Source organism: Lepisosteus platostomus, chromosome 8 (genome assembly GCF_059453375.1).
Source record: "Lepisosteus platostomus isolate fLepPlt1 chromosome 8, fLepPlt1.hap1, whole genome shotgun sequence".
Classification (NCBI taxonomy): Eukaryota; Metazoa; Chordata; class Actinopteri; order Semionotiformes; family Lepisosteidae; genus Lepisosteus; species Lepisosteus platostomus.
The window spans coordinates 40,354,162-40,370,016 of record NC_142618.1 but is presented as its reverse complement, the minus strand read 5'-3'; the positions used below and the strand labels follow the sequence as shown (position 1 = coordinate 40,370,016).

The window sequence follows — 15,855 nt, the reverse complement described above, 5'->3', positions numbered from 1 at the left end:
AACAAAGCATGTACCTTGCTGTTAAATTTTTAAGATGCTACAGTAAATGACAGCTTTATCTAGCAGATGCTTGCTTTCCTTGTTCTTAAAATCACCCAATAATTAAAAGATAACCTTGGGCAGAAGAGCAGGTTTCTATGTTAAACAATTCTGCTCTGTCTTTCACTTAAGGTGTCTCATTAAAAATACAAAACAGCCCATACTGCATTAAATCAAAAGGACCAGTCACAGTCAGAAGTGGACTGTTTCAGATTTGACAGACTTTAATTTTACACATGCAGCAGATAAACCTTCCAGTTATAAAATATTTCTGCACTTGCTTCTCCCCATTAAATAGTCACTAGAAAGTTGACACATACTGTACAGTGCCATTCACATTTATTCACTGATTAAACATAGAGTGAGTTATAGAAGCATAGAATCATAGAATGAGTTGCAGATTGGAAATGTAATAACTTTTCTGGACACTCACTCAAAGCGCTTTACAGGTAAAGGGGAATCAATGTGAAGCTCCCACAAGGATGATGCAACAGAAGTCATAGTGCACCAGTACACTCTGCACACATCAGCTATCATTGGAGAGGACAACAGGGTGATGAAGCCAATTCATAGAATGGTATTATTAGGAGGCCATGATTGGTAAAGGTTAATTAAGAGATTTTGGCCAGGACACCACTGTTAACACCCCTGCTCTTTTCAAGTGCCCAGATATTTGTAATGACCACAGAAAATCAAGACCTTGGTTTTACATCGCATCCAAAGGATGGCACCTTTTTTTTACAGTATAGTGTTCCTGTAACTTTATTGGGGCATTAGGACTCATACAGACCGCAGGGTGAGTGTTCCCTATGGATCCCACTAACAACTCTTCCAGTACCAGCCTTAGATTTCCCTGGAGGTCTCCCATCCAGGTACAGGCCAAGCTCTCACCTCCTTAACTTCAGTGGTATGGCAATTGTGAATTGAAAGGTGATAAACCAGTTGACAAACATAGAATTCTCCTGCAGCGGAAGTCTTTTAATGCAGTGGAGTTAGGTAGTATACAGAACAGTAGTATAATAGAATGTTTCAACCAAGATTAAGCCTGTCGAAAAATCCAAATCTTTTAGGTTGAAACTTCATTGTTAACTTGCAGGCATCTTTGACAAAAGGTATTCTATTCAGTTGCATTCTACACAGGAAATATGTAGAAATATGGCAAACATAAATCAAAATAGGGAAGGGAGCAGGGATCATAAAGCTACCCTTACTGAATGTGTGGGAACCTTGAAGTGAAAACAATCTTGAGTACAGTATAAACTATTATACAGCTGCTTTCACCATGGAAGAGCCCCTGGGCAACTGAAACTGCTTTCACAAAGTCTGCTGCAGAGTATGTCGATCACAAGAAGAATGCCCATTCTCATCAGTTAGATCTGACACGACTGGCCAAGACCACAGTCAGTGTCTTTTATTGTGAATTGTCTGTCTGTTTTTCCATACAGAAGGAACAAATGTAATTATTGTGACATACTGTACAGTATACACAGTAGAAGACTGTAATAATAGTCAACTCTACTGAACTTAAAAAACAATACATTACTCAGTGTTTTTAAAAAAGAAAATTAGCTTTCCTATAATTGAAAGTGTTTTTAGAATGGAATGGCAGCCATTTGAGAAAAATGTCTCTGACCGCACCAACTGTTGAGAAATGTTTTTTTTTTTTTGGAGGACAGTGTTTACTACAACAAACTGTCTGAAACTTGAGCTATTGCTTGCCTATTTAGGAATATCCTTTGTAGGGTGATGTAAGGAATTTGTAAAGAATTAAACAATGCTGTTTTGAAATGCAACTACAGTGGTGTGAAAAAGTGTTTGCCCCCTTCCTGATTTCTTTTTTTTTTGCATGTTTGTCACACTGAAATGTTTGGCCACACATGGCCCTGTGTGAAAAAGTGATTGCCCCCTAAACCTAATAACTGGTTGGGCCACCCTTAGCAGCAACAACTGCAATTAAGCGTTTGCAATAACTGGCAATGAGTCTTTTACAGCGCTGTGGAGGAATTTTGGCCCACTCATATTTGCGGAATTGTTGTAATTCAGCCACATTGGAGGGTTTTCGAGCCTTAACCGCTTTTTTAAGGTCATGCCACAACATCGCAATCGGATTCAGGTCAGGACTTTGACTAGGCCACTCCAAAGTCTTCATTTTGTTTTTCTTAAGCCATTCAGAGGTGGACTTGCTGGTGTGTTTTGGATCATTGTCCTGCTGCAGAACCCAAGTGCGCTTCAGCTTGAGGTCACAAACAGATGGCCGGACATTCTCCTTCAGGATTTTTTGGTAAACAGCAGAATTCATGGTTCCATTTACCACAGCAAGTCTTCCAGGTCCTGAAGCAGCAAAACAGCCCCAGACCATCACACTACCACTTCCATATTTTACTGTTGGTATGATGTTCCTTTTCTGAAATGCTGTGTTACTTTTACGCCAGATGTAATGGGAGTAGAGTATTTTCCCAAAAGTCTTGGGGATCATCAAGATGTTTTCTGGCAAAACTGAGATGAGCCTGTTCTTTTTGCTCAGCAGTGGCTTTCGTCTTGGAACTCTGCCATGCAGGCCATTTTTGCCCAGTCTCTTTCTTATGGTGGAGTCAGGAGTTCTTTGGATGTTGTTGTGGGTTTTTTTGTGACCTTTTGGATGAGTCGTCGCTGCGCTCTTGGGGTAATTTTGGTCGGCCCGCCATTCCTGGGAAGGTTCACCACTGTTCCATGTTTTCGCCATTTGTGGATAATGGCTCTCACTGTGGTTCGCTGGAGTCCCAAAGCTTTAGAAATGGCTTTATAACCTTTTCCAGACTGATAAATCTCAATTACTCTGTTTCTCATTTGTTCCTGAATTTCTTTGGATCGCAGCATGATGTCTAGCTTTTGAGGATCTTTTGGTCTACTTCACTTTGTCAGGCAGGTCCTATTTAAGTGATTTCTTGATTGAGAACAGGTGTGGCAGTAATCAAGCCTGGGTGTGGCTAGAGAAATTGAACTCATCTTTCCAAAGATGTGATAAACCACAGTTGATTTATGTTTTAACAGGGGGGGGGCAATCACTTTTTCACACAGGGCCATGTAGGTTTGGATTTTATTTCCCCTTAATAATAAAAACCTTAATTTAAAGAGTGCATTTTGTGTTTACTTGTGTTATCTTTGTGTAATATTTCAATTTGTTTGATGATCTGAAACATTTCAGTGTGACAAACATGGAACAAAATAAGAAATCAGGAAGGGGGCAAACACTTTTTCACACCACTGTATGTACCACTTTGCACTGATATTTCACCAATATACAAACCTAGGCCTGTGGCAAAGCACACAATACACGTACTGTAGAGTAAGATTGTTCATCACCTTATCACTGAAATTATTTAAATTGTCATGTGGTGTACAAAAACATCTTTGGCATTGCAGAGTTTACAACTTAAAGAAGAAAATCATGCTTCAATGACCTTTTTTACTCAACCCCACTCTCCATCATTTGCACACCAAATGTGTCAATTCATAGCAGAATTCACTGTAGGGTTATAGGTTTTAAAAACCATTCTGTAAATGTGAGGTGAATGTATCATATATATATATGTATCATATATATATACTGTATATTATAATATATGGTCTAATTTTTTAAGTAGTCAGAAGTTGCAGGAATTAATGTAGTAGAGCTGTTTTTTAAAACTAGTCTGTTGATGAGCAACACACTGTAGTGACTGACATACTGTATTTAACTATTGGCTACAGGTAATAGAACATATTTTTAACCTAATACTCCTTGATGTATTCTGTTGTTGTAATTGTGTAGTTGTAATACTCCTTGATGTATTCCCTTTTTATAATTGTGCAGAGTGTGTTTTTTGCTGTTTTAACTTGCATGGGGTTGTACAGTATCAGCTGAAGCAAGGTAAATGATCTCTTTTTTCTTATTAATTTTCAACTAGAATCTATTGGGAATATTTTCTTCACTCAAGATATTATTCATTCCTCTTCCACATGGGTTTGGACTTTACTTTCCCATGACTAATGTTTTAATATATAGATTTTGTGCTGGAATATATTACTTGTCTTCTACGTAGAACAAAATGCTTTAATGACATTTAATACTTTATATGTTTTAACTATATTACAACAGTATTTTAAAATGTCTGTATTGGACATTATTGGAGCGATAAAACTGGGAGACTGTTTTATTTGAAAACAAAAATTTTGAAAAAATAAATTACAGATACTGACTTCTACACTTCAAACTATATTTTCTCTTGTCCAAATTCCTCCTTGAATTTGCCAAGTTTGATGTTTAAGTTTTACCTTATTTGATTCACAACTGCATAAATCAAATTTAAGTAAATTAACAAAATTAGAAAACAATCTGGCTCTTCTAGAACATGCTCAACATGTCAAGGTTTGAGATGGTACTACATTACAAATCAGCTTTGTTAGAAATAATTAAATGTGCTTCTTAGATATCCTGCCATAGATCTAGGCAGAATTATTACATTAATAGAAGTCAAACAGTTCATGAAAGGAACTCTTTGATCATATATCTGCCAATAGAATATCACAGGAGTTGATGATTGCTTTCAGTTCCTATGCAGATGAACTGCACATTTCACCTTTTCAATCTAAATTGTATAGTTTAGGCATATGGTATGGTCAGGAAAATTGTATGGTTTCTCCAGTCTCTATTTTCGTAGTGTTTTTCCTGCAGAGTTATCTATATTTGAAGAGCTTCTATCTGAGCTAAGCTTGGCATTGCAGGATTTCAAAATGGGGTAAATCTCCTTGCATTGATTGAATTCCTCCTGAAATTTATTTGACCTTTTAGATCCAGCTGAGTCCTATTATGCTTGATGTGATGCATACTGCCATAGAAAAGAGTTCATTTTTGAAGGGATGTTAATATGGCTGTTATTTCCCTTTGATTGAAAAATGCAATGAATCCACTATTGTAGCTCTCTGATATGCTCTAACTTCAAGCTGTGTAACTAAGATGCTGTAATTCTTGCTGAAGATCTGTATGACCAAGCTAGACCAAGGTCATACAGACTTTATTAAAGGTTGTCTTACATCTGATAACATTCTCCACTTCTTCCATGTTCTACACACAGCTACTGACATTGCTTCCTCCTGTGGTGTTCTTTTTACTGGACTCTGAAAAAGGCTTTTCTCTGGCTTGTACTGTATAGTCTTGGAATTAGGTTTCATTAATATTATTAAACTGTTATGTGTCATTCCTTCTGCAGCTTTTTTTGCCATGCCGTTTGAGCCACACTTTCCAGCTGTTTTTAATCTACTCTTTCTATTATATCAATCAACATTGCAAATCATTCTATGCTGGTGATTATATATTGTTATACTGTATGCAGGCGTCTCTCATCTATCTCATTTGCTAACTCTAGTGTATTCTTCCAGATTTCAATTTATATCAAAGCCTAAAATCCCTTGGCATCACTGCATCCTGCCCATTGTTGATACGGCGCATATGAAGTCCTGTACTGCTCAGATCCGTGGTGCTGGTGGGGTGATAGTGGAGGCCTGTAGTGCAGCTGGGGAAGTGCTCAAATCTTTTTTGCACTGTGCTTCTTCCACTTCGTCCATGTCTGACTTTATTTTGGGGGTCCTTAGCCAGGAAACTCAGGGTGTGTACAGCTGTTACAGGGGAATCCATTTTTAATTTGTTTTCCTGCACAAATTTATTTTGGTTAAAAAAAACATAATTGCGGTCTATTTTATACAAATGTATGTATGCCATGTGATTTTGAAACATTAGCAATTTGTCCATCTTATCTTGTTTAATATGTGAGTCAAACAAATCTACCAATACTACCAAATCTACTGCTTTTTGTTAGCATGTAATCATCTTGTACTTTTTATTCTGTAACATACTGTAGGTACCACAGCAGCAGTGAAATATCCTCTTAGATCCAATGTCCTGGGGACTGTAAATTAGTTGTTCTCTTATACATGAGGAATGTGTCTACAAGTCATTTGCATTAAATTCTTGAGGGCAAATTCTGCTACAAAAGCCAAATCCAAATTTGAACTGCCTAGATCTACTTGAATGGTTAAAAGGTCACTTTAATGAATACTTTATAAAATGTATCTAATGTACTTTTTTTTCTTTTTTAAACAACTTTCATCATTATTTGGATTCAGAGATCATTCCGTGTAACTTAATTTAGTGTAAGAAATGATTAAATCTGTTGAATTTCCATAGTTACACCAGTGAATACTGCTGGCATGTTATCATCAAGTTTCAGCATATGACCTTCCATGAATTAACCCTAAAAAAAGTCCCTGATACAGTCTAGGATTTTTAAAGGCAATAAAAATGTAGAATTGGTCTCCTTTTTAGCTCAGGGGGATAAAAGGTAAACTATTTGATTTAAAAGAAATGCATACTTTTGGAGTAATATAAGCTTTTTCCTGACAAGTTTAATTTAATTTTCATTTAAATTTTTCCCTCAGTCCCGTAAATATAATAACTATAACAATATTGAATTAAGAAAGTTATACTTTGCCTTTGCCTAAATTCAAACAACAGTTGTGTTTTTAAACTAACTGTATAAACTTCAGATTTTCCCACAGATTCTACATCATTTATGTAGGATAAATCTTGTACTGACACTCATTTGTTTTGTATTTTATTTGGGATGGAAACCAAAGTCTGAGGTAATTTAAGACCTAATTTTAAAATTTACATACAGTATGCTGAATAAAAAAGGAAACATCCAGCTTAATTTGCAACCTGACAAAACAGGTTATCTCACTTTAGCTGACAACATTAGATGTAATAACACAACCATACGTACAAATGTGCATGTGGGTTTATGTTCTATTTACTGTACCTGTTTACAATACATGTACATGACAAAATAGTCAACTTCTGACCCTAATTAACCATGTACTGTATGTATCTCTAATGCATTATTGTATATAAAGAACGTATTTGCATTTGAGAATGGAAATCCATTTCAGAACTGTGGTACACAGTTGGAAAGGAAAGAACATTGATTTTGTTCACCAGAATCAATGACCACATCTAAGGCATGAGCCCTAAACATGAGAGAAGTCAGGTAGATGGAGCAAAGGTATTCAAAAGGATAATCCTTCACAATGGTTAAAGCAGACCAAACATTTCTTTAATCCAGGATTTCCAATAAGCAAACACATACACTTTAATTGCTCTACAATCACCGTACTGTATGTTGCTGAAGAGCAGAGAAGGGAGAGAAAAGATACTTGTTAAAGTTTTCTCTTTAACCCTCAGGTATTACCAAATAAAATGTAATCAAAGTAAGAGTGTAGAAAACTGCAACTTGTTTTAATTTGCTTCATGCATTTATATTTTAGGTTTATGTTTTCCTTCAATTATTTCATTATGCTTAAATGTATGATTTGTCGTTGCTTGCAGAGCACTGAAAACTGTACTCTTTTATGAGGTTTCTTCATGGCTTAACCTCTGTTCATCCTAACACAATACACACATTGCCATTTTAATTATTGGCAAAAGCAGCATCTGTTCATATTCAGCAGCATTCACATATTTACCGTTGTTTTTGCCATAATGTGCTCTATTAAGTGTAGCCTTTTAATTTCAGAAAGAATTACATTTTGAGATATGTTTATGTTGTGAAATTGAAAATGTACTACTGTATATCCATTTTCAAAAAAGATTAAATAGAGCATTTTTTATTTTCAGTTATTTACTGTATGTGCCGTTGTAACTTTGGACTTACTGCTCTGAATAAAGAAGAATGCAAAGGCCACCTTTTCCATAGTAATTTAAGTCTACTTGTCTTCAAGAAGTTGTTCATGCTTTCCTGGTATTTTCTTCCTGTTTTGTTGACTGTTGAATTACTGTAAAATGTAAATTCTGTACTGTCTTTTATTATAGCTTCACCTGGCTGTTCCAGGTATAACACATATTCCACAGAGAAGTACAGTATGTAAATTCTAAAATGTGTAGTGGACTTTGTCTCAGATATGGTCCAAATACCAAGGGTTCTCTATACCCCAATCAACTCAAACCGTTGCTATCTCATTTGTGCTGTGGCAGTCTTTTAAAATAGAGACCGTGAGAGGACAGATATGGGGAACTGTGAATGAAGAATTCTGAATAACATCTCATAGATGGTGAATAATTAGACTGGAAGACTGAGAGCTAGTGACTATAAATGAGAATGAATGCTTGCAGGGGAAATAGTGTATGTGGGCTAAGTGAAAATAATGTCTCATCAATGGGACAAACATCACTCAGCAGTTATTTCCTTTCCCATTATCTTTCCCTATCATTGTTAGTATTCCAACTCATTACAGCCAGAATGTCATCGGTAAATCTCGCACACTTACTGATAATGTAAGTAGCCTCCTAATAATCCAAATCTATGAACTGGCTTCATCACTCTGTTCTGCTCCTCACTGGTCGCTGATGTACAGTGAGCTGCCATCACATCACATTGTTGGTGGATTGGAGTCCCTATTACATGTAAAGCACTTTGAGTGGAATATCTAGTGGAGTATCTGCTATATAAGGGTAAGGAATTATCGTTGTTGTTGTTGTTGTTGTTGTTGTTGTTGTTGTTGTTGTTGTTGTTGTTGTTGTTGTTGTTAAGTATTCAAGGGATCTGGGTTAGGGTCAGTTTTAGAGATGGGCCAAAAGTATTCACCTTCTTGTGATGATTTTGTTCAATTACACATTATGTATACAGTATGTTTTTAAAGTGAATATTATGATCAAATGCTCAACTGAACACTTTTGTGGGTGAAATATATTTAATGTGAGAAAAACTTTTGTAGTGATTTTAATAGGCATCTTGTCCCTGTATTTTAAAGGCATCTCAGTTAAATTTGTCATCATGATATAATTATTGTCAAGTACTGGCAAGATATTAACTGATTTCTTTCAATTTTTTAAAAATATACATTTTTACTTTCTAATTCTTAATTGTAAACTACTTTCCCACTGCAGAATAATACATGAGAACAGTTTCTTTACCACTAAACAAGTGCTATAAAAAACTGTTAGGAACATACAGTAGCACAGTTAACCGAACAAGCCATTAACGTTCCTGCAGTGGAAGTCATGTTAATGGTGAATACAGTATCCACTTTTCATTTACTGTACTACTTACTTTAGTGCTTCTCAGATGTAATGTCAAGTTATGTACTTTAGTTTTCAGATGAGCTAAATAGACATAACACATACACAAGAATACCTGCCTTACCATGAATGGAATAAGAGCCCAGAAAACCTTTGCTTCTTTCAGGTATTTGAAAGCAAAGTTGTGTCAAGTATGATATGAAACAGATGGGTCTGGGCTGGGATTGTATTTGCAATTCCAATGAACTGTTCTCAGTCTATTTGTGCTCCAGTTTGTTTAGTTTATATGGAAAGTGACATTGCATTCATGTATTAATACTTAATGGACCTACCGACACTAAAATGCAAACAAAATATTTTCCATTACAGTATAAACGTGAATGGAACTCAATGGCCACTAACATTTTTTTAAGTGTTACAAGATAAAATGTTCTGATTTCAATATGTGGTATTATAATAGCTTTTGAACATCAGATACCACAAGATTTTGGACAGGGAAGAAGTTTATTATTAATTTCTCTCTAGATTCTTGTTGTTGTTCTTTTCAGTTATTTATTTCCTTTTAAATTGTGTTAAGTATTATTTTTCCTTTTGAAGCCTTAATTCTAAAAGAGGAAAATTCTGTTTTCCACAAGTGGTGTCTGAAACAATTTCATGCACTGGTTTTCAAAACACCAGTTGATCAGGTTTATAAATAGAAGCCTGTCAAGACAAAGCAAGATGCAGTATTTTTATTAACTGTAATAACTAGACATTCGTAAAAGTCATTTGCAGACCAAAACCAAACATTATTAACAGTATTAAAAATAACATCCTGTACTGTATGTTGTCCTGTACATAATAGAATAATATACTATACAGTACAACACATATATCATTTCCATTCAATATACTCTACAGCTATATAAATGACTACATTTATATAGCTGTATATTAAATGGAAATGTATTTGTTTCACCTAAATGTTGATATATAACATTTAAAAGATATATAACAGTAAGATTAAAGTGGGTTTTCAAAGAATGAATTAATCTGAATGAACCTTTCCCACCCTTTTTGTCTCTTTTGAGCTTCTGTAAAGACTTTATTGTCTTTTATTCCTTCCATTTCCTGTAGTTTGCTTTTTTTTAACTAACTAGCTTCTGCCAGAACAACATGTGGTGCAACAGTCTTAACAACTGTGAACGTGGTCTTAACCCACCCTTTCCTTACAGTGGAACTTCTTCAGGCATAGATTTACACACACACACAGACTGCTGCAGCTGCTTTTGCTACATTCTGGAATTTTTAGGCCTGCCCTATTGGCCGGAGTTTTAGTTCCTAAATTGCTATCTGTGGGGGTAGCAAGGGGCTTGTTTCCAGGGCTTGTGAACGGCAGCGACTGAGTGAAGGGAGTTTTTTGACCGTGGGAAAGAGGCTACTCAGTCTTGCAGCCGAGGAAACGGAGTACTGGAAAGCTGATAGCTATAGTTTGTTTGTGTTAAAAGGAGCTTTTTTTCATTGTGAGTTCCATGGCAATGGTGAATAGCTGAAGTAAATCCGTTGGAGAGCAAGCATGTACCTCTCTGGAAGTGAGGAGTCTGATGTGGTAAGTCTTGAAGCACTTTTTACAGATGTGGAATGCTTTGGCGCATGCGACAGGAGGTACCAACAAAAAAAAAATCTTCTTGAAGTGCTAGCTGAAATAATTCATCTCAAAGTTTTGAATTCCGTTTCATAGTACAGATCCTTAACTTATACAGTACGTCTTACCATTCTTTGAAACAGATTGACTTAAAGGGTATAACACTATGTTCAACTAAGGCAAGTAGAAAAAGGTGGAAATGATTTCTGTGCTGAACACTGAAAGCACATCGCAATTCACAAGAATACAGCACTGCTATGAAATGTTTCATGTCAGAGTTTTTAAGTAATAATAACACTCCCAGTGGTTGTATTGTCTTTGATTACAGTGTTTACTTAATTGCTGACCGCAGTTCATTTTCCTTGGAAGTACAAAAAAAAAACTTGGTCCTGTCTTGCCTTTCAAAGCTTTGCATGAAATGTGGCTTCCATATTGTCAAAGAACTAAATGATATTTTTCTGTACTTTTCAAAACAAAAGGTTTTGTTACAGTGAATGAAAATTGGCCACAATAAGTTCTATATTAAATTAAAAATCAGTTAAATTAATTCCTTATTAATTCCTTAACAGTTGTACAAGTTATAATCAGATTGTTCTTACAATATGAATTCAGAACTGTAAGTTCTATAAGCATGAGTTATATAAGCATTATAGAATTTCTTGATTCTATAAGCATGAGATAAAATCTTTTATCTCCAAAATCCCAAGTAGAGGGTTAAAATTGGGTGTTGAGGCTCCATTCACTATAGATTTTATTCTAGTACATAGAAATGTAATCAATTACATGGACCACCAGGAAAGAAACAGACTGTTTTTAGTAAACATCAATTTTCTAACCAGTTTTCTAATTCAGGATCTTGACAAATAACAGTCACAAGGCAGGCTACACCCTGGTTGGAAGGCCAGTCCTTCGCAGGGCAGACAGACACAAATACTGTACAGACTCACATGTACTCATACTTAAGGCTGATTTTCCCAGAAGACAGTTAAAGACAGTTAAACTACCAGGATATTTTTGGACTGTGGGAGGGATCCAGAGCACCCAGAGGAAACCCAGGTGAACACGAGGAAAACATCAAATCCCCATACAGATAGCATCCCAGGTCTAGAATTGAACCCAGTGCCCCAGCACTGAAAGGCAGTAATGCTGTACTGCCAGGGCTGGATTTTGGTGTTCATAGGCCCTAGGCACTTTCACTCCGATATGTGCAAAAAGGGGGGTAAACGCCAATTGAATTACATTGATTGACAAGATGCACTTTGAACTATTCTAATGCTAAACTATGTGATTTATGGAGTGAGTCAGTGACCATCACTTCGATACTTCTAGTTTCTAGAACAGCCGCTAGATAGCGTATGATTATTGATGTAGAGCACCTAGAGTCGATCACAAGCATGTTGTTTCAGTTTGTTTTTCATTAGTCACAAGTGTTTCCCTCGTTCGTATGCCCTAGGCACTGTGCCTACGGGGCTGGATTTCCCATTAGGCATGGTGCCTACAGTGCCTAATGGGAAATCCAGCACTGTGTACTGCTAACCACTGTGCCACCTTGCTGCCCATCTTTAAAACCAATCATCATAAAAACATGAAGTGTTTCATTGAAAGAAATTCATTAATCAGATTTTGGAGATTGGCAGGTGCGACATGGGTACATGCATGAATATAACATACAAGTATGTGTGTGTGTCCGTGTTTGTGTCTATGTGTGCCATTCAATAGACTGGCATCTCATCCAGGATACTTCACAGTATACAGTAGGTTCCAGCACTCTGAAGCAAATGGATGGATGTTAGGATTTTCCAAATTTGATAGCTAGGCTCCAGACTCAACACTATATTTTTCTATTCAGCTGACCATTTCTTGCACCTATCAGTCTTTTTTTAGCACATTATCCATGTGTTCCTAGTAGAACTGAAAGAGCTGTTTCAATGATATGTACCCTGGAAAATCTATTTTGACATAGCACCTTTCCAGTTCCAGTCCTTTTTTAGAATTTTATGTCTATTAATTGCCACCCACAAAAAATCATCACTTCATTTGGTCAACAGGAAAAAAACTTGATATCATTATATTATGTCAACACTTGTAACATTTATTTGGTTTTAAAAAGATTCACTACCTAACAGGCCCAACGTACAAACTACAATGTAATTTTTTTCACAGTACACATAAACATATGGACTGTTTTTTCTATATCAGTGTCAAAACATAGCCTGTAACTACTGTACTTCACAGGATTTGTTAGGAGTTTTGGCACAACCCATCAGCACATGTTATGCATCTCTGTATTTTGATTTGTCTTGGTCTTTAAACAGTAAATGACAGATCCTCTTTGCCAGTGTGAATAAGAACTAGTTTCAGCCTCCTCAGGCCCATCATTAACAGAGGTCATTGCATGAGACAGCAGGCAAGAAAAACTGCCCTGACAAAGTACCACTTTTCTGTAAACTGTCTCCTTGTTGTAGATACAGTGCAGCAGCTACATTTTGATGTGAATTGATAAAAACAATTTGAAAGACTATAAAATGACAGTGTGCAAATATTAAAAAGTTGTTTTGCTGGGTAACTAGAGGCAGTATTCGATTCTATCACTTCATATTTGACAAAGTGAAAATAATTTTTCGTGTTCATTTTTTCAAGTTCAGGTCTAGAAAACCAGGATACAAAATTTAAATAAATCAACCGATTGTTTTTTGGAGGTATCACAGTGACCACTTCTCCAAGCTGAATTATGGTCTCCAAAAACAGACAAAACTATTCATTCCAAATTAATTGCATTGCAAGTGGGCACATTTTTCTTTCACAGATGCCAGCAAAACAAACAAAACAGAAAATGGAAAAACAAATAAAGGTGAAAATACCTTTGTTTTTTGTATGTTTTTTCCCTGCTTCATGACGTTTGAACTGCTTCATGACGTTTGAGAGAAAACAGCAGTATCTGCTATCCTTGAGTTCTGCCACAACTTGAAGTATGATCTCAATTTCTCAGGTGACCAGCAATTTTCAATCAGCCTTATCAATCAGTTCTGTTTGGTGATGGGTTATTAAAGTCTGGCCTGGGTTCTCAATGAAGAGTCTCAGTAAAGACTTGCAATTAGTATTGCTTTTTTATTTGATTTTTTAAACCTCTTCTTCAGTTTTATGTGTAAATATTAATTATGCATTTGTATAAATTGCTGAGAAGGGAACATAAGGCTTTTAAAATGGTTACCTGGAAATATTAGGAGCTTATTTGCAGACAAAAGGTTGTCCTCTGATGCATTACAGAATGTCTCCCCAACAAGATACAATGTAGGCAAAACCCTTTTTGTGATAGGGACAGATTACAATATTGCAAGCAACCATTCCTAGTTTTCTCCCCAAAAATGTTCTTGTAACCATTTTTGCCATTTAAGAGTCTTATTCTGTAAGTATCATTATGTTATGCACTAGAGTGGGGTTAGTGGGGTTAATGTACATTTTTGAGAACAGCAAACTGTGTATTTCTCTTGCAAAGGCCATTTCATTGGGTCGAGTGATGCCAACATTCATTTTGTTAAGAATAACTATTATTATTGTTTGCAAAATAAAAGATTCACTGGTTGGTGTTAACAAGTTTATTTTATTTACTTTTATTTCTGGCACCACAAGTAAACAGTAGATCATATGTGTGTTATATGTGTTTAACATTAATCTCAGGTGATAACAGGACAAGGGAATATGTTTTTCTAGTGAATATTGGTACACAGTGTTTTTTTTTTCTTTATTGATAGGTGGTCTTTATTATACTCATTCTGACTAAACATTAGATGTTAAAATACAGGATGTTATTTTTATGCTTATAATCATTGCATAAACAGTCATGTACTGTTATGTCATGTACAATATTTCATTGTAGCTTCATTTTAAATAGGTTCACACATTAAGAATATAAAAAATTCAAACAAGAGATATTTCGTGCATCTTTGTCATTTTGGTACTATTAACTGATTGATCCAAGGATCTCATTCAGTTGTTGTCTTGAAAGAATCAATGGTATCTGCTTTGAGATCATGGCTGGGTAGCTTGTTCCACACTCCCATACTTTGTAAAAAAGTATCTTAGTTCTCAGTTTTAAATATTTATCTGTATCTTGTTCATATTTCACTGAAACCCTTCGTAGAATAAAACATTTCTTCAATTTTATAATTAATAATAATAACAATAATAACAACTGCTTACACTTATATAGCGCTTTTTCTGAATACTCCACTCAAAGTGCTTTAAAGGTAATGGGGACTCCCCTCCACCACCACTAATGTGCAGCATCCACCTGGATGATGTGACGGCAGCCATAGTGCGCCAGAACGCTCACCACACATCAGCTATCAGTGGGGAGGAGAGCAGAGTAATGAAGCCAATTCATAGATGGGGATTATTAGGAGGCTTATTACCATGACTGGTAAGGGGCAATGTGAAATGTGGCCAGGACACCCTACTCTTATCGAGAAACGCCCTGGGATTTGTAATGACCACAGAGAGTCAGGACCTCGGTTTTACAACTCATCTGAAGGATGGCGCCTGTTTACAGTATAGTGTCCCCACCACTATACTGAGGCATTAGGACCCACATGGACCGCTGGCCCCACTAACACCTCTTCCAGCTTAGTTCCAGCTTAGTTTTTCCCAGGAGGTCTCTCATCCAGGTACTGACCAGGCTCACACTTGCTTAGCTTCAGTGGGTTGCCAGTTGTGAGTTGCAGGGTGATATGGCTGCTGGCCACATTATACAAGTAATAATTAAATCTCAAAATATGAAAACTAAAAAAGAGCAGAAAATACTTTAGTCTTCAGTTTGCTTCTTACTAAATTACTAAATTAAGGTAAAAGAGGGAGTTCTCAATCTATGGGTGAGGAGCTTCGGAGTGATTACAGGCTGATACGGCAGTCTTACAGAGTCTTACAGAGTGTGGAGAACTTCATTGTCTTCTAATTTTATTCCAGTCTAGGTCACAATTACTTGACTGCTATAATTATTTCATCAAGATTAATGAGACCTTTAGGCACTGTTTGAAGTAATCTGTAAAACCTGAAGGTTCGGTACTTTACAGGACCAGGGCTCAAGCCCACTGATTAACTAGTCAGG

At 36.1% G+C, this 15,855-nt stretch overlaps 1 protein-coding gene across 6 annotated transcripts in view; it reads left to right on the top strand.

The window, feature by feature from the left end:
- Positions 1-15,855, top strand: part of LOC148657318 (voltage-dependent L-type calcium channel subunit beta-2-like) — a 168,580-nt gene that overhangs the window by 96,944 nt on the left and 55,781 nt on the right. Inside the window, exon 1 of one of the 6 annotated variants that reach the window (XM_088643413.1) lies at positions 10,359-10,715. The exons of the other annotated variants lie outside the window; for them this stretch is intronic. Within the exon in view, the coding sequence (XP_088499539.1) occupies positions 10,683-10,715 (33 nt within the window). The 5' untranslated portion in view covers positions 10,359-10,682. Of the gene's footprint in view, positions 1-10,358; positions 10,716-15,855 lie in introns of those variants that run through there. 6 annotated transcript variants of the gene reach the window in all.